Below are 21,128 nucleotides of genomic sequence, written 5' to 3' on the forward strand. Positions count from 1 at the left end.
GCGCGACACAGTTTTCGTCGAATATCCCGAGAACCGTAGGGCCTTGGAGGGCCAAATTGTTCTTGTATGTTTGTGTCAAGGGGCCATGTCAACCCATACCATAACCAGTCATTACATGTATAGCGCCACCTAGATAAAAATTAAAAAGCAAAAATGAGGTGTTTTAATCGAATATATGTCAAAGTAGTCGGAAAATTACCAAATTTGCCAGGGACATCAAGCATGTAACCGTCCATCTTCGGCAGAGTTTTTGTCCATGGATGAAGCAAAATGGCTCTGTAGCGCCCCCTAGAACATTGCAAAAAACCCTGCGCATTGGGGTTATTTTGGCGTAGCTTGACAGAATTCGGTACACGTCTTCATCATGCTTGGACGCACCAAAAAGTCTCTTGACGCCATGGTGGCAGGTCCACAGGAAGTCGGCCATTTTGAGTGGAAGATGCGTTTTGACGGCGTTTGCACACCTCGCATCTGATTGAACTCCTCCGACAAATTTAATGGTAACGCCTTGAAATGTGGTCAGGTTACTCTTCAGCCATGGGCGACGAAAAGTTATATTGGATTTTCTCATTAGTCGGAAGGTGTGGGCGTGGCAGACCCTCAAACTTTGCCAACTTGCCAGTGCTTGCCACAAAACACAAAGTCTCTTATAACTCTTGCGAACATTGTTTGATCCAGAGAAAATGTCTTAGGGTGGACGCTGGCCCGAACCCGTACACATGCCTGTACATATGCCTGACTGATATCACCTATAGCGCCACCTGTTGGTGGTTGGAAACTTCACTTTGTTTCCACACCTCTTTATGTGACCTGTTTTAACAAACTACATTGCAAAAGAACAATATACCAAAACAATCCACAAAAAAGTAGTACACAAAACATTACATTACCAAATCATCAAATTCTGTACTGTACACACACAAAACACATAAAAGCACACAAACACACTGACAACCATGACTCATTCTGTGTTAAAACCTACTGAACAGTTCGGCGGTCATATTTTGTAACGCTTTGCGTTACGTCTAGTTTAATTTATCACTCCCAACTAAAACACTCACGCACAGACACGGGACACAGACACTCTCACACATGTACAAACACACACACACACACACTCTCTCTCACACAGACACACACTTAGACACAAACTCTCTCTCTCACACACACACACCCACACACACACACACTCTCTCTCTCTTTCTCTCTCTGTCTCAGACACACACAGACACACACAGTTACACACAAACTCTCTCTCACACACACACTCACGCACACTCACACACACACATACTCCCATCCTACCTCACCATTAATGGATGGCTCCCCTGCATGTCTGTCTGTCACAAAGCCTGTGTGCTGATAACACAGACAGGGAGCTGAACCAATAAAGCTAGGTGCCCATCTGCTCTTTACCCACTAAAACAGACTGAATAAACCACAGATAATCTGTTTGGGAGAAAGCAGACTTGCTGGGAAAGCACAGAAATGAAGGGAGATGCATGTGGAGCTGTACTCACTGAGCCAGACTCTGCTCGAGCACAACAGTGTTGCCATCTGATGAACAGAGCAGTCAAGGTTTTAAAGAAGACTGCACCTTGCTATAGTGTGCATTCGGCCAGACAGCATGCAGGGAATTCAAATTAAAGTGAGATTGCAGAGTGTGAAAAGATCTCTGAGTTTAGAGTAAAATCATTTTGACCTTGGTCTGACGGCATCTCAAAATGGCTGGAAAGTTAATTACCGGTATGGGTAAATTGCTTTCTACCATATAATGGAGGTTGTCATCCATCTCGTAAACAGGTGGGTAATGTATCAGCCATCATCCAGGGGCTTAGGTTAATGATCAAACAGGACTACCATTCTGTTTATTTTCTGATGGCAATTCGAATGACATTTAGTAAATTAACAGTTTTGGTTAACAGAAAACCATTGTTTTTCTGTTGGCTGGAATGAAAAATGAACCTATGGTTGTGGTGTTGTATTTGGGTCTGTTTTGAAGAATAAGGATGGGTCTATTTTGAAGAATAAGGACTGCCAAGAACAATGGACAGACTTAAGATAGTCTCCTAAACCTCTTTTGATGATTGAAATTGCCAGAAAAACAATATCACATCACATATTGAGCAGAATGACCTTTACTGAGAAGTCAGACATTTGAAACAGAGGGAGAAGATATATTGCTCCTTGTGAATATTGTTTTTATTTCACTCTTATACCGTCCTGAATAATTTTCATGAAATGTCAAGGGTTGCAGGTGTGCTTGGAAATAACTAGGTTGAGAGGGTAAGGCATGGCCAGCTCAGTTAGGAGGTACTTGGTACTGTGAAGCAGTTTCCAACTCTATTTTTGTTCGGATTTGGATGTTTCCCTCTTAGCACTGGCAGCCAATGAGTATCCCAGGCTTATCGTCTCCTCTCCTCCTGTCTCCCTCTGCTTTTCTCTCTCTATCTCTCCCTCGCTTTCTCTCTCTGAGTGCTTTGATCAGTGTGCTCTTTCAGCAGTCCTTCTCATGGAGCGTGGTGTGTGTTCCTTCTGTGTGTTTGCAGACGGGATCCCATACACATGGTGGGTTGGCCGGAGCAGCGAGAAGCACTTCTACTGGGGCGGCTCCAGCCCGGGCATCCAGAAGTGCACCTGCGGGATCGAGCGCAACTGCACCGACCCCAAGTACTACTGCAACTGCGACGCCGACCACAAACAGTGGTAAGTAAACAAAACTCCCCTCTGTCTCTCTCTCACTCTTCCACCCTCTCTCTCACTGTCTCCCCTCCCTCCCTCTCTCTCTCTCTCTCTCTCTTTTTCTCTCTCTCCCCCCTTCCCCCGTTATCGTTCCTTGGGTTCTTTTCCAGAGCTGCCTGTCAGTGAGTGTTCGTCAAAAGGATACTGTGCTGTGTCACAACTCTTGACTCGACGTGTGGTGTTTTTGTTTTGAAAATGGCTGACCTTCTCCAGCCAGCCATCTCTCCCAGCTGTGTGATGCCACGTAATGACTTTTCCCTCAGCGGTCCCCTCTCTCTTTCTCTCTCCCTCCCTCTCTCTTTCTCTCTCCCTCCCTCTCTCTCTCTCTCTCTCTCTCTCTCTCTCCCTCACTTACTGTGGTCCCACAATTATTAAACAGTTGTCACCAGTCAGCGAGAGGCTGCAAAAGCTGCTGGGTTGGGTCCTGTGGTGAAAGGTGGTGAAAGGTGGAGAGAGATGAAGTGTAGCACACACACACACACACACACACACACACACACACACACACACCCTTCAAACACAGAGCCTTGACGGGCTCATCGCACCTGGTCCTAGGTTAGCTTGCTGCCTCACAGGTAATGAAACATAAACTCCCTCAGGATGGATTGCCAGACACAGAGTCAAGGTCATCTATCAAGTGTCACTCGAGTGTGGCCACTGTGTGTGCGGTGTTCATCTTGTATGTTGCCAAGTGACATATCTGCAGTACCGAGGGAAGCAGGCCATCATACATGAACCCCTCAGGTCAATGACAGGAGGAGGAACAGGAAGATTGGGGGGGTGGGGTGGGGTGGGATGGAACACTGGGGAGTAGAAGGAGTAAAAGGGGATGATGGTGTCCTTCTGCAATGCAATGCAAGGCTCCCTGTTTATCCATTATCATCGCAGTAGCCCTACTGAGAGTTCCCTCACAACAGGCTGCGTACCAAGCAGGAACTAATGAACACTTGCCAGTGGTCGTCACTCCGTGGGGAGTCGAGTAAATTGGAGTGGGTTGAAACGTGAGCGCCGTGCGTCGAACTGCTCCCCGCTGTCCCTCCCGCTGACACATGTATGCATACTGTAATGTGGGGGTCAGCCCACTCCTGCAAACAGCCTCACACACACACGCACACATGCTCACACACACACACACACACACACACAACAAACATGCACACACGCACTGGCACACACACGTGACCTGTTTTTCACAGAAGTTGCGTGCCACACGAGCTGAAGGCTCACTACAGCTGTTCTGACATGACACTTAGCACATTTAAATGTTCTATTAGCAGTAAGAAGCAGCGCTCCAGGTCTACAAATGTTGACATGATAATCCCAAATCTGTAGTGTGTTTTTTCCAATCATTTTCACACTTGTACACTCAAAACACTTAACACATTCACCATAATCAGTATTATGAGAACTAAACTGTGGATATTTTTCCATTGCTTAGACACAAAAGGCATTCAATGAACACTTCTTCCAAAATTCACGGATACCTGTCTCAGGCAATGTTCACCACCAGCAAAACTCATTTAGAGAAACTTAGACATTTAGATTTCGAAACTCTGTTTAAAACAGTTAACTTTCAGTTCAAAACTGAACAAAATTTAGATCACTTTAGATGGAAAAATGCTGTTTTTTTACAGACTGCGTGTGTGTTGTGTGTGTGTGTGTGTGTGTGTGTGTGTGTGTGTGTGTGTGTGTGTGTGTGTGTGTGTGTGTGTGTGTGTGTGTGTGTGTGTGTGTGTGTGTGTGTGTGTGTGTGTGTGTGTGTGTGTGTGTGCGCGCGTGCTTGTATGTGTGTGCATGTGTCAGATTGGCACAGATGGGCAGGATCTCAATGTGACACATCAAGTGCTCGTCATGCTTCCACTTACGCATCTGAATGCCAAGTTACAGCATTAACATGTCACAGCATGGAGCTCCTGTCTCAAACCCATGAACAATGTTTTGTCGTTTTTGCCCAGAATAATTGTTTTCGTTTCATTGTCTCATTGCTGCGATGATGGATGTTGTCATTAAAATAACGCACGCACGATGCTTTGCCTCCTGACTTTGTAATAAGGGTTTTGTATTAATGTTTGTCTTCTTTTAAAAAAGTTGTATGTGATGGATATTTACAGTCATTACATAGAGTGCTATCATTAAGCAGACAGCTATTATTATTATGTGCCTGCTTGCACTTTACTTCCTTGTTTTCTTTATTTTTTTAACTTTTTCATTTTCCCATTATGCCCCTCTGCCTGGCGAACACTGAATAACTCCACTAAGCGTCCTTAGAGAGAGATAAGAGCTGGAGATGACAGTGAAGAAGCATGTTGTGAGGCTTTGGCCCATGGGAAGGTCACGACAGGCCAGGTATAAGCCTCGTTTTTGTAGGGTCATTGATCAAGTATTATCTTCTTTTGTAGGCGTGAGGACTCTGGACTTTTGGCCTATAAAGACCACTTACCTGTCAACCAAGTAGCAGTCGGAGACACGAATCGACCTGGTTCCGAGGCTAAACTGACGGTGGGGCCTCTACGTTGTCAAGGAGACAGTGAGTTCACATCTCTTTCATTATGCTGTTGCTTTCCTCTCTTCAGACCAAGGTTACCAGAATGATCAGTCAGTCAATGCTACACTCACTCATGTTGCTATGTGGTATAGCAATGGGGCTAAGAGAATAGCTGCGAAATAAGCTTTTTGTTGAAACTCACCCCATCCGGTGTGCATCATGTCCTTAGAAGCCACACTTTTGTCATGGTGAAACCTAGAAATTAATACTTTGTGGAAATTAAAGGATTTAACAAAACATCTTAACAATTCAACATGATGCACCCCCAGCTGACACTCTGAAACATTCATATTTTGGGAATTTGTTAAGCTGAGTTTGTAAAGATTACTTTTGAAGGTGATCCTACCCCTGCACCGCCTTCTTCACTACCCCCCAGGGCCACTGTCATCCTCTCCTCCAGCAGCAGCCAGCTTAAAAGAGGCCGGGAGCAGTTGGGCGTCAGGGGATCCCCCAGACAGGAGCTGTGATTCCCTAAATTCTCTTGTTATGTACATCTTTACTGGTCTGTCTTGGTCATCACACGAAACACTCAATCTTCTGGCGTTCCGGGGAGAAAAACACAACAAACAAAAGCCAGACACATTTTTTTTCCCAATCCCCACCTCTTATCCTTTTCTGAGTTGCCAGGAGATTTAACATTGCAAAGCCATGCAGCTAAAACACTTAGTTAGTCAACTCCTCTCTAGCTGTATCATTGCAATCAAGTGTTATTAATATGGAGTTAAACTGGAGAAATATGTCAAAAGTCAAGGCATGTCATTTGGCATGAGGGCTAAGGTACTAAGGTACTAAGTACTCTGTGCAATGCTGTGCACCTCAAACAGTAAGATGCTAAACAACTCACTGCATTTGATATTTCTTGCACGCTTCTCTCCGAAGCGCCTTCCAGTAATATACATTTTGATAAGTATGCGTGCTTTCTCGCTGTCAAACCCCTCATCTGGGTGTGGTAGCACCTTTCTCTATCAGTTGATCAACAGGAACACTTCACATCGCAATGCACTGCATGTAAAACAGTTTTTCTCCTAAACTATTCTCACTATGTAAATTGCAAAACAGTGCATCCAACACAGTTAAACCACCAAACAATGATCTGTACTTAACTTTGCAAAGAAGTGCATCTGAAAACAGTTAAGCTACCAAACAGCTCTCCGCATGAGCTGCTGGCCGGAGCATCCAACCAACATCCACTGGACCGGAACCGAGTCCAAGGGCAGCCGGCACACACATCATCCCCCCAGTTCCCCCAGCATCATCCCTGGGTGAAGCGATGTGTTTCTCCACGCCTCATTATTCCCATTAATTGCACTGTGCTTACTGCTTACATCAGCTGCTGCGGGCTGATTGCAGTCACCTGTTTAGCGGGGACGCCAGCCGTGGTGCTTGTGCAGATCGGCCGCACCTGCGGCGAGAGAAGGAGACACTCCCCCCGCCGTCCAGTCAGGTGCCTAATGGGAGCGGGAGGAAGCCAGGGGGCTGGTTTGGATCGGTGGTGGATGTGCATGAGGGGGTCTGTGGTGGCCACGGCACAATGTGGGGACACACACACGTGCAAGTGAGCGAGCGAACAGGAGCAAACCTCCTCACCATGCTAATGCGTTAAAAAGCATTAGCCTTCCTATTTATTCATCTTATTGTTTATTTATGACCAAAGACGTCAGGCAAGCGGTTCGGTTACGGTCGATTAACTCAGGGAAAAAAAGCCACCCTATTGGTCCACACTCTCGAATGCAAATATTGAGTGTCTTGCCTGTGTTAAAGTATATTAATGCTCTGTGGATAACCGGCACCCCGAGAGGGAAGGCTCCACTTGGCCCTCTGCATAATGTTTGGGAGCACCGGCTGTGTGCTCCCAAGCAGAACTGCAAATGCCTCTCAGCACAAGCCGAGCAAAGTGTTAAAGACTCATACATTATTTACGGCAAGAACTCCAAATTAGTTCATTAAAGGCAAAATGCTCGGGTAAATAGCAGGCGGTTTATCAAAGCGGTAATATGTAACAAAACAAGGGGGAGCCATTGTGCTGGCCTTATTGTGCAATTAATGAGTACTTTGCAGGGCCTCTGTGGTGTAATGGCATTTGTTCAAAAACTTTTTTGTGATTTTTAGCCAGTGAGTGGGTTTGGTGACATGGCCATTCATTGTGTCAACTATCGAAGTGGTGCTATGAGAATATGTAATGTTTTAGATTACAAACAAGCAGATTTGCTCTTATTTGTTTGTTCCTTAATTGATGTTTACCAACGTGTGATGGTTCAGAATCACATTTTGTAAAATAGCCTGTTTTTCCAGTGAGAGAACAATGTTATTTGCTTTTGTGTATGTTTGTCAGTTGTGCTCTGTAATCAGTATCACACTGACTGACTTTATAATTTCTTGATTATTGACATATTGAGGCTATATTTTAAGGCATGCAATACTTTTTACTTTTTAACTGCCTCTCATTTTCTTGCTGCATCTGTAGACACTGTAAAGCAAACAAACACAACCCAACTCTATGACCAAGGCCTCCTCCATAATACTTCATTATAAATAGTCCATAACTATTGATCTATAGAATGATTAGTGCAGCCCACACCTGTGTATTACTCAGCAAGGCCTTGGACAGAAGTCTGTTGGTATTTAGTTATGACTTTGGCCTTTGCTACTGGAGTACTTAACACAACCTACTGTAGATGGTTTAGAGGGTTATTTTAAGTAAATGAAAATGCATGATGGAACAACACTCTCCAGCAGTTTTTGCAAGTGAGTGCTTATGTAAGTGCTAAACACTTCAAGGCCTTTTAGAGGAAGGAGGCTTGTCTTTGTAGATAATATACCCGAGCTTGCACCATGTATAAAAGTCCTTGTTTATCCACCTGTTCAAAATTGTACTGCTTATTGCTGCAAATTATGTCTATTGGAAAGGTTTACTCATTGATTTGTTTGTATTGATCTTGGCTTGTCACGAGTCATGCTGTCTATTCCTATTGAACAAGTAGTCATAACTTAAATGTGGAGGGCAGGATATCTTTGTTATTTGTTATCTGTACTCTGCAGTTTAAATCATCATGCATCACTGCCCTTTAGTCTCAACAAAAACCCTTATTCCAAGTCAGGAGCTCCAGTGTTTAAAAGGACGTCCTACACAGAGCTGAGAGCCTCCGTATGTTTCTGCATGTTATGGTCAGACATTTGGAGTAATTACCCTCCCAGATCCTCACGCAACACGCAACACATGACTGCCGCACAACAGGTAATATAACCAACACCTATTTATCACCGGGAGACCGCACATACAGATAACAAATGATGAACTAATAAAGCGTCACATTCATGTGTACTGCTGCAGTCGCCATGAAAGAGAGAGAAACAGAGGGAGAGAGAAAGAAAGAGAGAAATGGAGAGAGAGAGAGAGAGAGAGAGAGAGAGAGAGAGAGAGAGAGAGAGAGAGAGAGAGGGGAGCTCTCTGTTTCAACGCTTGGGCTGTTTGGCAAATTAATAAAGACAGATAACCCTGTCACTTATAGGGGAATATAATATCCCTGACTTGCATTATTAACCCAGCAGAGGGTAAAAATTATAAATGAGAGAGCTCGCTTGGGGTGGGCCTGCCGTTCTTTGAAATGTAAAATGCATTACACACATCTAATTACGATGCACTTAACATCACACATCTGAATAGTTTTTTTGAATGATTGATAAGAGCCATTTGCCCACTAAAGATTATGGATCTCACAACTAACTGTACTGCCACTGGTTCCAATTTAAGAAGTTTTATAGGGCTCTCTGGCTATCTCTGATTGCAATAGTCATCTTCATTGGCAAACTGTTGTAATGTCCATAATTCAATAGTAGATTCAAGAGTGAAATCCTGCGGTTAGGTGCAGTGGATTAGGGTGTGCAGGTTGCATATCCACAGCCTCATAACCATTCACCTATGGAAAAAGTCTTTAGTTAATATATTATAATTATACTATAACTGTCTGTTTACACACTTCATTATGGCACCTTTCTTTTACAGGAACAGAATAAATATACGTATCTGACCTACCTTGAATGTTGAAGGGCATTCATCATTTTAGTATGAAATGTGTATGCAAACTCTTTACCACATGCATGTACTGTACGTAACAAATGTGACTCCTATTCTTTTTTTATAGACCTGTTCCATGTGGGTTGCTTAGCTGATGGAATGACACATTTCATAGGGCGCAACATAATAAAATGACTGGATCTGTAAACAGCAGCAGGATTAGTTTTTATAAGTGTGTCATTCCCATTGCACTCTTTCCACTCACAATGGATACTCCTTTTGGATTGTATTTTTAGCATTTAAAATTGAGATGAAATAACTATTAAACATGTTCTCACTCTCCTTTTAAGTGAACCAACAACATATTCAATCTATTAAAGAAAAGAACACAGTACTCTGGTCCCGTGAGAGTAATTTGGATGGTATAAATAAACAACGGCCATATCTTTTGAACTGCTTTGTATCTCCCACTCAATGTTCTGTGCTCAGCCATCCGTGAAATTAGCAACGAGCCTCACATTGTTACTTCAGTTCAGCTGGTATCTCACAGGAAGTGTTCCTGTTCTTTCCCCTCTCTTTCTCTAAAGAAACACAAGCAGTTTTCTTCTTCTTATTATTATTTTTCTTCTTCTTCCTCCTCTTCTTCTTCTGTAGGATTACAGAAAGTGTTGTGCATGTGTGTGTGTCGACAATTGACCATCACCATCCTCATTGATTTCCTTTTTGCATGCATCTGTCTCCTCTTATCAACACGAGTGTTATTAACCAAGAGGTCTGCGATGCACTTAATTTCCAGGACTTCCAGATCAATTCACTTTTATATAAGCAATTAATGACGCATCCATTCTCCCATCCGCTGAAATTGCTAACCGTTTCCTTTACAGTTCCCTAATTACTAAATATTCACATGGTAATAATAGGCTCAATTGAAGTTTATTATTGGGTAAGCGCCACAGGTAATGAGTAGGTAAATACAGAGAAACTACAGCTAAAAAACATCCACTGTTACCCATCAACTCAACTAGGTAGTGTGTAGTTGTGTCAGATATAATTGCATGCTTCCATGGAAAGTGGACAACCAATTCTTAGAAACAGTTCCTCTTTTACCCATCAATTCAAGTTGCAATTAAAACGACTGTTGTAACTTGATGGGTTATGTAAGAGAAGTTTCTAAAAATTGGTCACCTACTTCTTAGGAAGTACGCATTTATATCTAAGTTATAACCAACCTGAACTGGTCATAACTACACCGTACCGTTGAGTTGATGGGTAACAGTGGAGTATTTCAGCTGTAGTTTCTCTGTATTTACCTTCTTACCGTATTACCTGTGCTAATTACCCAATAATATATTACAATTATAATATATTTACAATAATACAATTAATAATATATTTACTGGGTAAATACTAAGTAATAAGGGAACTATAAAAGGAAGGGTAACCCTGATCCAACACCCTCAACCATCCATCCAGTTCTGAAATCTATAAAATGTAATGGTTTATCTCAAAACTCCTAATAATGTTTTCTGCTCGGTCTCATCTATGACCTACAACCTGAGTGTGTACTGTATTTGTAAATTAGATGTATTATTGTGCTAATTGAACACATTCCAGTGGAGTCTAGTAAACTTGTCCTCAATAGCTTGACTGATGTTTGTCAGAACCTAGCTTTATAACAAACCTGTTCTGGCATCCCAGGGTCGTGGTTGTCATTGGGGTGACATCATTATGATGACCCCATTTTGAAATGAAGATCCATAATTGTGTTTTTTAGCATACAGTTCTTACAGTGGTTTTTAAAGGTGTCTGTCTCCAGAGGACACCGTTAGAGACGTTCGCTCAAGTTTAGGGAAGAAAGGTGTGCTGTTTTGCTCATTATCTTCCATGAGTGTTTCTCATCAGCAGATGGAGTCTTCTCTCTGAGTATGCAATCTTATTTTTTCACCTCAGGCGATCCTCTCAAAAAGATTTCAGTCAGATGAAAATCAGTCAATGTAATTTCGTTGTCTCTCTCTCTCTCTCTCTCTCTCTCTCTCTCTCTCTCTCTCTCTCGCTCTCTCTCTCTCTTTCTCTTTCTCTTTCTCATATTCGCTGTCTCCCTCATTAATTGTGCTCATTCTATCTTACTTTGGAAACTTAAAGGTCTCTCCATCTTTTCCATTACAATAAACGTCCCCTATTTAGGGAGTCGGAGGGCCGTTAAAGTGTACTGCTGAGAATACCGCTCTCCAAAGAAACCTTAAAAATATGAAGAGTGCAGTCAGACAGGAACTGTTTGAAATGGAAAATCTGCTCTTGCACGCTCGATTTCAATTCGATTCCTGGGTTGTTCAGTGAGGAGGGATGCTGCCGTTGGACATTCCAAGGAGACTGAGGAGGGTAGACTCCCAATACCATACATTAAGCAGTAATTAGGGGTGCACGTATGCCCTACAGAAATTACAAGACCGGGAAGTCTAGTTAGACAACTAAATATAGCCTAAAAATTACGGAATACAAATGTGAGAAGAAATGGGTTGAGCTAGTGTAAGTTGTAAGATGCACAGTTTTATAATGGACCCAAACCTGTAGGTTCAGCTATGAGAAACAGCCGTGCTAGAAAGGGGACTCAGGTTCTCTTACTCATCTCTATAGCATATCTGGTAAGACATCAGGAAGTGGTATTAAGAAACTGCACATCGCTGGACCCACTGGCCTCCATCATACTAATGTATAATCATTTAATTTCACCTTTATTGCAGGCACATTGACCATCATCCATGAAACATAAGAATTCATGGTTTTATGAAGTACTTTGTATTCTGGCATAGACATAGGTCATTAGCCCAATCTAAGCTGAATTTTCATTCGTAGCTCCTGATTTGTATTTACAGAAATAATGAAGGCTGCCTGTCTGTCTTTCAAGTAGGTCACAAATGCATAATTTCTTTCATTTTGTTGTCTTTCCTCATATTGCATCAATTGGCTCAGTACTCGCTCTGCAAACAGTTCAAGGTCAAGTGGCGTTATTAATGAAAATAGTCACACAGACCTGGTGTTTGCCTGCTCACCCCCCACAACTGTGGCATGAATAAGTGCCTTTTAATGACCTCTGGTTTAGCAGCCATTTGTAACCGGGCCATCTGGTAAAGTTACACCGCTACCCATCTGCTTTAATGACGAATGGGTTGGCAGAGGGATACCAGACTGGTAAACAGGGACATTTCAGGAGCCTGATACCCCTGGAGTGATTTATAGGGGCGCGGCATGCACCATCATCCCTCATGATTGCACATGGGGAGGGGGGGGGGGGGGATTCGGGCTGATGGAAGGTTTATGAGCTCGCTCTCTCTCACGAGTGTGGAAGGTGGCGGCTGCCGGTCATGTAACCGGTCCCCAGTGGCCCCTGATGACTGTTTCAGGAGCTCTACCTCACGCACACAAAAAATCTGGATAGTGGTCTGTAGCAGACTGAGGAAGCCTAATAGTCCACCAGAAAGGCAAGCCGTGAATGAATGTTTTGGTCTAGATATAGAAGTTTAAATATTGTGATTAAGAGCATGACAAGGATTTTGTTAAGGATGAGCTAATGGTGTTATTTTTGTTCTATAACACATGTATTCCTGTATTCCACTCTTGGTTCTTTGTAAGCTTTCCATTTTAAAGTAAAGTAAAGTAAAGTAAAGTAGCTTTATTTGTCAATTACTTCAAATGTCAAGACATACAAAGTATTCGAAAAAACGTTTCCCACTCTCCTACGGTGAAACATAGAAGTGCACAGCCACAACAGAGAGGACAAACAAACATACAGACAAGACATTACATAATACAAGTAGAACATACAGATAAACATATAGCAGCATAAGTTACATAAAGTGAGGTTATGTAGTGCAAAAAAAAAGGGCAATTTGGTACTGGCAGCAAAAACATCCTGTAAGATGTAGTTGTTATATCAGTGAAAGTTGAACAGTGAGTGGTGTTACCATAAGTGCAGAAGCAGTTTGTTACAGAGTCCTGAGTGATTTTAGGGGGGGGTGGGGGAATTTGGATATGGCTGGGAGGAGTGAGGGGAGAGAGTTTAGTGTCCTGACAGCTTGGTGAATGAAGCTGTTGCTGAGTCTGGTGGTGCGGCAACGGAGGGTCCTGTACCTTCTTCCAGAGGGTAGTAGGCTAAACAGACTGTGTGCGGGAGGCTGGTGTCACTCGCAATTGAGGCGGCTTTTCGTGTGAGCCGGGTGGTGTATGTGTCCTGCAGGGAAGGGAGTGGGGCACCAATGATCTTAGCAGCTGTGTTCATTATGCATTGCAGTGCTTTTCTGCTGTGTACAGTGCAGCTGCTGCCCCACACAGTGATGCAGCTGGACAGGATGCTTTCAATGGTGCCCCGGTAGAAAGTGCTCAGGATTGGTGTCGGAGCTTTCGCTCTCTTGAGCTTGCGGAGGAAGTAGAGGCGCCGCTGGGCTTTCCTCGCCAGTGATGCAGAGTTGGTGGCCCAGGAGAGGTCCTCACTGATGTGCACCCCCAGGAATTTGGTGCTGCTCACTCGCTCCAAAGCAGCACCATCGATGGTCAGTTGTGTGTGTTCAGTGTGGCTTCTCCTGAAGTCAACCACAATCTCCTTTGATTTGCTGACATTCAGCAGGAGGTTGTTGTCTTTGCACCACGTGGTCAAGAGGTTGACCTCCTTCCTGTAGTGGGTCTCATCGTTCTCGGTGATGAGACCCACCAGAGTTGTGTCGTCCGCAAACTTCACCATGTGGTTGGTGCTGTAGGTTGGTGTGCAGTCGTGAGTCAACAGGGTGAAGAGCAGGGGACTGAGCACACAGCCTTGTGGGGCCCCTGTGCTCAGTGTGATGTTGCTCGAGATGTTGTTGCCGAACCTTTCTGCTTGTGGCCGCTCACTGAGGAAGTCTAACACCCAATTGCAAAGGGAGGTGTGGGAGTTTTCTGTGGGCTTCTGTTGAGGTCGTTGAGCAGAGAGATGTTATCGTCGCAGGTCTGTGATGCAGGCTTGTAGTCTTTGATGGTCTGAATGCCCTGCCACAGGCTGCGCGTGTCTCTGCTGTCCTTGAAGTGGCTCGTTATCTTTTTTGTGAAGTCCTGTTTGGCGGTTCTGATGCCACGGGACAGGCTGGCTCTCGCTGTTCTTAGGCCAATCCTATCCCTGGCTCTGAAGGCTTTGTCCCTGGCCCTCAGCAGCTGATGGACAGCTCCTGTCAGCCATGGCTTCTTGTTAGCCCGAGTGATGATGGTCTTTGTGTGGGTCACATCATCTGTGCATTTGCGGATGTAAGAGCAAACAGTGTCTGTAAGCTCCTCATTGTCAATGTGGTTGTTGTGTGTGGCTGCTTGCTTGAACATGTCCCAGTCTGTTGTCGCAAGACAGTCCTGAAGTGCACACCTTGATCCATCCGGCCACACTGTAATCTCTTTCCGAACCGCTTTCGAACCGAACCGAATTTTGGATGCCTTGTTTCCATTAACGTAAATGCTCTGGAGAGATGTGCTGAATCTTCACAGAGGACTAATGCACATGACGGTAAAGAGTTGGGCTTTGTTTGAACAAAAGTGTGTGAACAAAAGACTGAAATAACACTATCATGTTCAAAAATGTTTCCCTCATGCACCAAAGATTGTGTTGCAGTCAGCCGGTGTTCCATCTTGCAAATGCATTGGGAGACAGGATCTCTTGTATTGTTAAAGGCTGCCTTAAAAAGCACTCACGACACCTCCACAGTACTCCCATCTTGTCAGCGGGGCCAGTGGATATATCAACTAGAGTAGATAGAAGATGTGATTGTCAGAGAACAAACAGGAATCTCCTCTGACTGGCTACTACCCAGCATTCCTGTCTCTAACCTCTAAGTGCAGCACCGTTGACGAAAGAGAACATGACTGTTAAATCTGCCATCTTAAAAAACAATATCAATCTTACATGAATTAATTTAAAAAAACAGGGGCCTCACGTTTATTATTGTGGCATTGAAGGGAAGACAGTCAAGTCAGCATGCTGTCAGAGTCTGAGTCCGAGGCATCACGCTGATATGGGATAATACAGCATTCATATTTAATCCAGGCCAGAGATTCACCGAGAGTGTCCTGCAGTTAGCTGGCTGACATGTGCTCTGACAGACAAACGGTTTCTGTGGGTGTATTATCGTATCACATTAGACAGACGCCACACTGTCGAGCCGCGTGAAAGCCAAATCGCTAAGGTTATCAGACAGTTCTGCAGATGCAGCTGAAAAAGAAAAGAAGAAAGAAACACCAGACGATGAACTTTCAACACCACATTGTGGACAGCTAGCAGATGATGTCGAGACCTATTGAACGAATAGTCAGAGTCAGGTTGGGGCACTTCCATCATTACCATATAGTTTGAGTCTGAAAACCAAAATAGCTTTTTTTTTTTTACAGGGTTAGAATGGTATGTAGCGTGGTAGAATAGTATGTATTAGTAATATAATAATATAAGTGTAATTTACTTCTTTGTCATTCAGGTAAACCACCTTGTCTGTCTGTCTGTGAGTTTTGCATTCCAACTGCACAGAGGCCCAGCCAACTCCATGTTTACAGCGTCGTCGGTGAAAGTGTTTAGCGTGTTTGTGTGGAATTAATGTGTGTTTTTCTCTAGCAGATGCTCATTTTGTTTTGATGCATCTGTTCAGTCAGAAACCTCATATGGATTGGCTTTCAACAAAAGACACTGACTTTCTCATATTGATATAGGTGTAGGTTTGGGCAAAGCTTTTTACAGCAAGAGCGCTCTCACACTTTTTTCTCTATTTTATTCTTTAATTTTTCTCGATTTGTCTTTCTGTCCCCTTCTGTCATCTCTCATTCTCTTTCTCTTTTTTGTCTCACCTGAACTGTCTAGACAGATGAGATATTGGCAGGAAAAACACTGAAACACCCTCAGCTTTTCATATCTGCTGAGTCCAGAGACTTTCAGCCCTGTCTCTTCAATACACTCTCTCACACACACACACACACACACACACACACACACACACACACACACACACACACACACACACACACACACACACACACACAGAGACACAGAGACACACACACAAACCCTAACACACGCTGATGATAAAGAGCAGACAGGCATGGCCTGTATGGCAAATGTCAGCAATACGCGCGCACTGATGAAGAGTCTGCCCTTTTACAGGGGCCCTCTTCAGAACAGGAAGCTAAATGGTGGCCCTGCAGTTCAGGGAAGGACCTTCTTAGATGCCTCAGTGGGCGAGGACAGGGAGCATGTGATGGGTGCACTTACGTAGGCCAAGGTCACATCCTGCACCCTTTTGACCCCATGGTGGGCAGAGAACCAGTTTAGAGATATCTGTTGCTAAACCCTTTGTTTGTGTGTGTCTGTGTTTGTGTCTGTGTGGGGGGGTGGGGGGGGCATATATCATGTGTGTTAACATGTACTGTAAGTCATTGTGCACAATGGTTGTGGAGAGAAACATCAAGATGAACAAGTACCTTTCTAAAATGTGTGCAAATAAAGCTGAAAATATACGCCAAATACTCTTCATAGGTAATAGGTTACCATAAGGATTGTGTGCATTTATTCAAACAAGAAACATTTGTTTTTCATTCTCCATTAGTATGCCAGCTTGGATATGTTGTTGCTGAAAATTAGTTTACTTCATAAGGGCCTCGTTGCATAGTGAGTGTATGTGTGTGTATGTGTACATAAATTCCCTCCGTCTGCACGATTATCAGTCAAATATTACGACAGCAGATGTTAGCAGACAGATCTGTGGATGACTGCTGTCATAATTTGCGAGCATAGAGAGATAGGGAGAGAAACAGACAGACAGATAGGCAGGCGGGGCGAGAAGTGGCATCGCTCGCTCACTTAGTGAGGACATGTTTATGAGCAGTCAGCTCAGAGTCTATGTTGGACCCATTAGGCTTTCCAACCTCCCCCTCCTTCCTCCATCTGATGCTGCATTACCTGGCTGCAAAGGAGGTTGTCTATATCCTCATGCCTCCCACTCTCAGGACAGAGTGCCTCTCTCTCTCTCCCCCTGTGCGCTCTGTCTCTTCCACTCTTTGCTCTCTTTCTCTACCCCTGCTTTCTCTCTCTCCCCCTGCGCTTTCTCTCTCTTCCACTCTCTGCTCTCTCTCTCTCCCTCTCTGCTCTCTCTCTCTCCCTCCCTGCTCTCTCTCTCCTCCTCTCTGCTCTCTCTCTCCTCCTCCCTGCTCTCTCTGCCTCCCTGCTCTCTCTCTCCTCCTCTCTGCTCTCTCTCTCTACCCCTGCTCTCTCTCTCTCCCTCCCTGCTCTCTCTCTCCTCCTCTCTGCTCTCTCTCTCTCCCTCTCTGCTCTCTCTCTCTCCCTCCCTGCTCTCTCTCCCCTCCTCTCTGCTCTCTCTCTCCTCCTCCCTGCTCTCTCTGCCTCCCTGCTCTCTCTCTCCTCCTCTCTGCTCTCTCTCTCCCTCCCTGCTCTCTCTCTCCCTCCCTGCTCTCTCTCTCTCTCCCTCCCTCTCTCTGCACTCTCTCTCTCCCTCTATGCTCTCTCTCTCTCCCTCCCTGCTCTCTCTCTCCTCCTCTCTGCTCTCTCTCTCTCTCCTCCTCCCTGCTCTCTCTGCCTCCCTGCTCTCTCTCTCCTCCTCTCTGCTCTCTCTCTCCTCCTCTCTGCTCTCTCTCTCTCCTCCTCCCTGCTCTCTCTGCCTCCCTGCTCTCTCTCTCCTCCTCTCTGCTCTCTCTCTCTACCCCTGCTCTCTCTCTCTCCCTCTCTGCTCTCTCTCTCCCTCCCTGCTCTCTCTATCCCTCCCTGCTCTCTCTCTGCCTGCTCTTTCTCTCCCTCCCTGCTCTCTCTCTCTCTCTCTCTCCCTCTCTCTGTACTCTCTCTCTCCCTCTACCTGCTCTCTGCCTCTCTCTCTCTCTCCCTCTCCCTGCTCTCTCCCTCTCTCTCTCGCCCTGCTCCCTCTATCTCTCCCTCTCTGCTCTCTCTCCCCCTCTCTGCTCTCTCTCTCCCTGCTCTCTCCCTTTCTCTCTTTCTCCCTCCCTCTCTCAAATTCAAATTCAATTCTCTCTCTCTCTCTCTCTCTCTCTCACTGTGACGCTGACTCATTTACCGCAGATGTAGATGGAGTCCCAGAAAGGTCAAACCCGAGGGTGTGATCCCTCGACTGTTTATTAAAGATGATGACTCTGAGAGTGACTTAAAAATAGCAATGGTATTACCGTGTGGCGCAAATGATTTCAGAAGAGCCATTACAAGTTAACATTTGCATCGACAGTATGCTCACCGATTGAACGTATAAGTGGTCATACTTTGTTTTTCCCCTAAACTCCTTATGTAATGTAGTGAGACTCAGAGAGTGCAGAGAGGTTCCCAATGAAGTACTCTAGGTCATTAACCATGGATTAAAGTAATTACTGATTTTGGCCTATCAGTTAAGTGTTCTGTGTTCTCTGTTCTGAAGTTCTGCTGGGGCAAGCTTGATGGTAAATTCTATAAGGATTGTGATGATGTACGCAGTTTTAGATACAAACGTTTTTCTAGTTTGTTTCTGGCCATGTTCTTGTTGGCTTTCCTACACTTTTACCTCATTCTTAGCCAATGATGAAGCTATGGAAACTAACATGCTTACGAATTGATCAATGAAAAAGAACATGGCGCTGAAGGCCTCTGAAAAGCATTTTCTTTCCTTCCTTCTAGACATCCTATCATATGTGCCAGTGTGAGTTATCACCTCAGAGAGTGACATGATGCACGTCATGCTTGAAGAAGGAAACATAAGACTCAGAATGACATGATGTATGTGATCTCTGGTTGCTAGGATACTCTCTGTGAATGACGAGCTAAATGTGTTGTCTTTGACTGAAGTAGTGTTTTTACTTTGTGTATGTGTGTGTGTGTGTTTTTTGCAGTCTTGCTTGTGTCTTCCATTTCAAAAAAAGACTTCTCAAAAAGCCCTCAGCAGCAGAAAAAAATGACTTTCCGTAGATGTTCTGTTAATTGAGTTTTTATGGAAAACGTATCCAGAGTTCTGAAAAACAGACTTAATGAGTGTTATTCACCTACTCTCCCGCACCCCAGAGTCTGCCAGTGTATGTGATGGAACCTAATTTGCTCTTCTTTCTGTGATATTGATAGCTCACTCTTTCTTGCTTTCATTCTTTCCTTCATTCTCTCTCTCACTCTCTCTGTCCCTCTCTCCCTCTCCCTCTCTCTCAGTGTTCTTTTGAATGGATTTTTTTGAATGACCATCTGGAGATAGATGCAGAGAAAACAATGTCATATGGTATGGTTGTTTCTTCCACCAGGAGCCTTAGAGAAATGGTTGACTTTGTTCTGACTTTTAAATACTTAGTTACAACCATGCTAAACACTCTTGTTTGTCTATATTTGAAGCGTGTTGGTGCAAACCAGGCGTGTTATGATCATAGGGCCTTTTACACAAACAGCATCTGTTCTACTACTAATTTGAGGCTCAGGCACTGACTATCTGTCACAGGGAGGCAGGGGCGGTGCGGACGAACGGGCAAAAACGGGCAGTTGCTCAGGGCCTCGGCCACCAGGATGGCCTCGTCGTATTATTATTATTATTTTTTTTTGCAATAATTAAAAATAAATCACTTGTCATTGCAAACAAATGACAATTCATAATAACCATGAAAATTATTATTTATTTTTAGTATCAGCCTAAAATGTATCTTAAAGCCATCATGGAACAAATTATTCCAGGTCACGTGACGTTTCTTTTCGTGTGGTGACGTGTGTGGTTGCAAAGTTAAGCATTAAACGATTTCTAAGTGGCAGTGAGAAAGGAAAGAGGAAAGGGGAGGTTCAGGGAGAAATTATCTAAGGTAACACAACATTTCCAATCAAGGAATTCGTCCCTGGAAGTGAGATTTCTGATAATGTTTCGAGTTCATCTGATAATGTTTCAAGTGCTGCTGAGCCAAGTTTAGCTAATGCTAGCAGCAGCAGATATACAGCTTGTAGTAGCACCAACTAGCCCTGCCTGCTTTGCTTCTACAAACGGTGAGCCATCATGTACCACAGCTGCCCATATCCGGGACACTGACACCTGCACTGACGACGCGCATGATACTGCCATGGTCATGAACACAGCTCAAGCACAGCTGGATGATAACGAGAGCAGTGATGTCAACAATGTGAGTAACACCAATGGTGGTGATACAGTGATTAGTGAAGACCCAGTATTATGGTGTGACAAATTAACAGATAGAGAGAGAAATGAATGTCAGTTTCACATAACATTAAAAGGTCTGGGTGGGCGTGGGTTGGTGCTTTGGTGGATTTCTTTTTTTTTTTCGGGGGGGGGGGTGCTCAACATTTTTCTTTGCCCAGGGCCTCCAATGTGCCAAAACCGCCCCTGCAGGGAGGATATGTAAACATACTGCCGTACTGGGTGCTAAGAAAGAGTTTTAAAAAAAAAAAAAAAATTTGAGTCTGTGATTCTGGCAAAAAGGTGGTTGATACTTGATCTTAACAGCCACCCAAATTAAACCCCTCTCTTCCGTGCTCGTGAAGCAATGAATTGTGTATGGCTCAGCTTGAGCTACACATTTGCTGAATTTGAAAAAAGGGTGTATTATATTAGAATTGCGGACTACACCTTTAAGAGAGGAACATCAACTAAGGGACTTTTCAAGATCCACTCTATAATCCTGGAACTGTGTTGTGGGGTGGGGGGGTGCTGTCCATTGCACTGCAGAGGCCTTCAGATTTCAGGATAGTTTTGGATTCCATTTTGGCCAGTGGTAGTATTCCAATCTCTCTCCAGATTCTCCCTCCACGAAAATGCATTTGGACCAGGAAACTGTATCCCACAGTGCACTAAAATGACTTGTGTT

The 21,128-nt window shown here is 44.2% G+C and overlaps 1 protein-coding gene across 1 annotated transcript in view; it reads left to right on the forward strand.

Annotated features, from left to right (window-relative positions):
• cntnap2a (contactin associated protein 2a) overlaps positions 1–21,128 on the forward strand; it is a gene marked incomplete at both ends in the record, with an annotated part of 289,529 nt that overhangs the window by 205,351 nt on the left and 63,050 nt on the right. The window contains 2 exons of the mRNA XM_080854815.1: positions 2,550–2,706; positions 5,142–5,269. Of these exons, the coding sequence (XP_080710941.1) occupies positions 2,550–2,706; positions 5,142–5,269 (285 nt within the window). The remainder of the gene's footprint in view (positions 1–2,549; positions 2,707–5,141; positions 5,270–21,128) is intronic.

Source organism: Sprattus sprattus, assembly GCF_963457725.1.
Source record: "Sprattus sprattus genome assembly, chromosome: 17".
In the NCBI taxonomy this organism is placed as follows: Eukaryota; Metazoa; Chordata; class Actinopteri; order Clupeiformes; family Clupeidae; genus Sprattus; species Sprattus sprattus.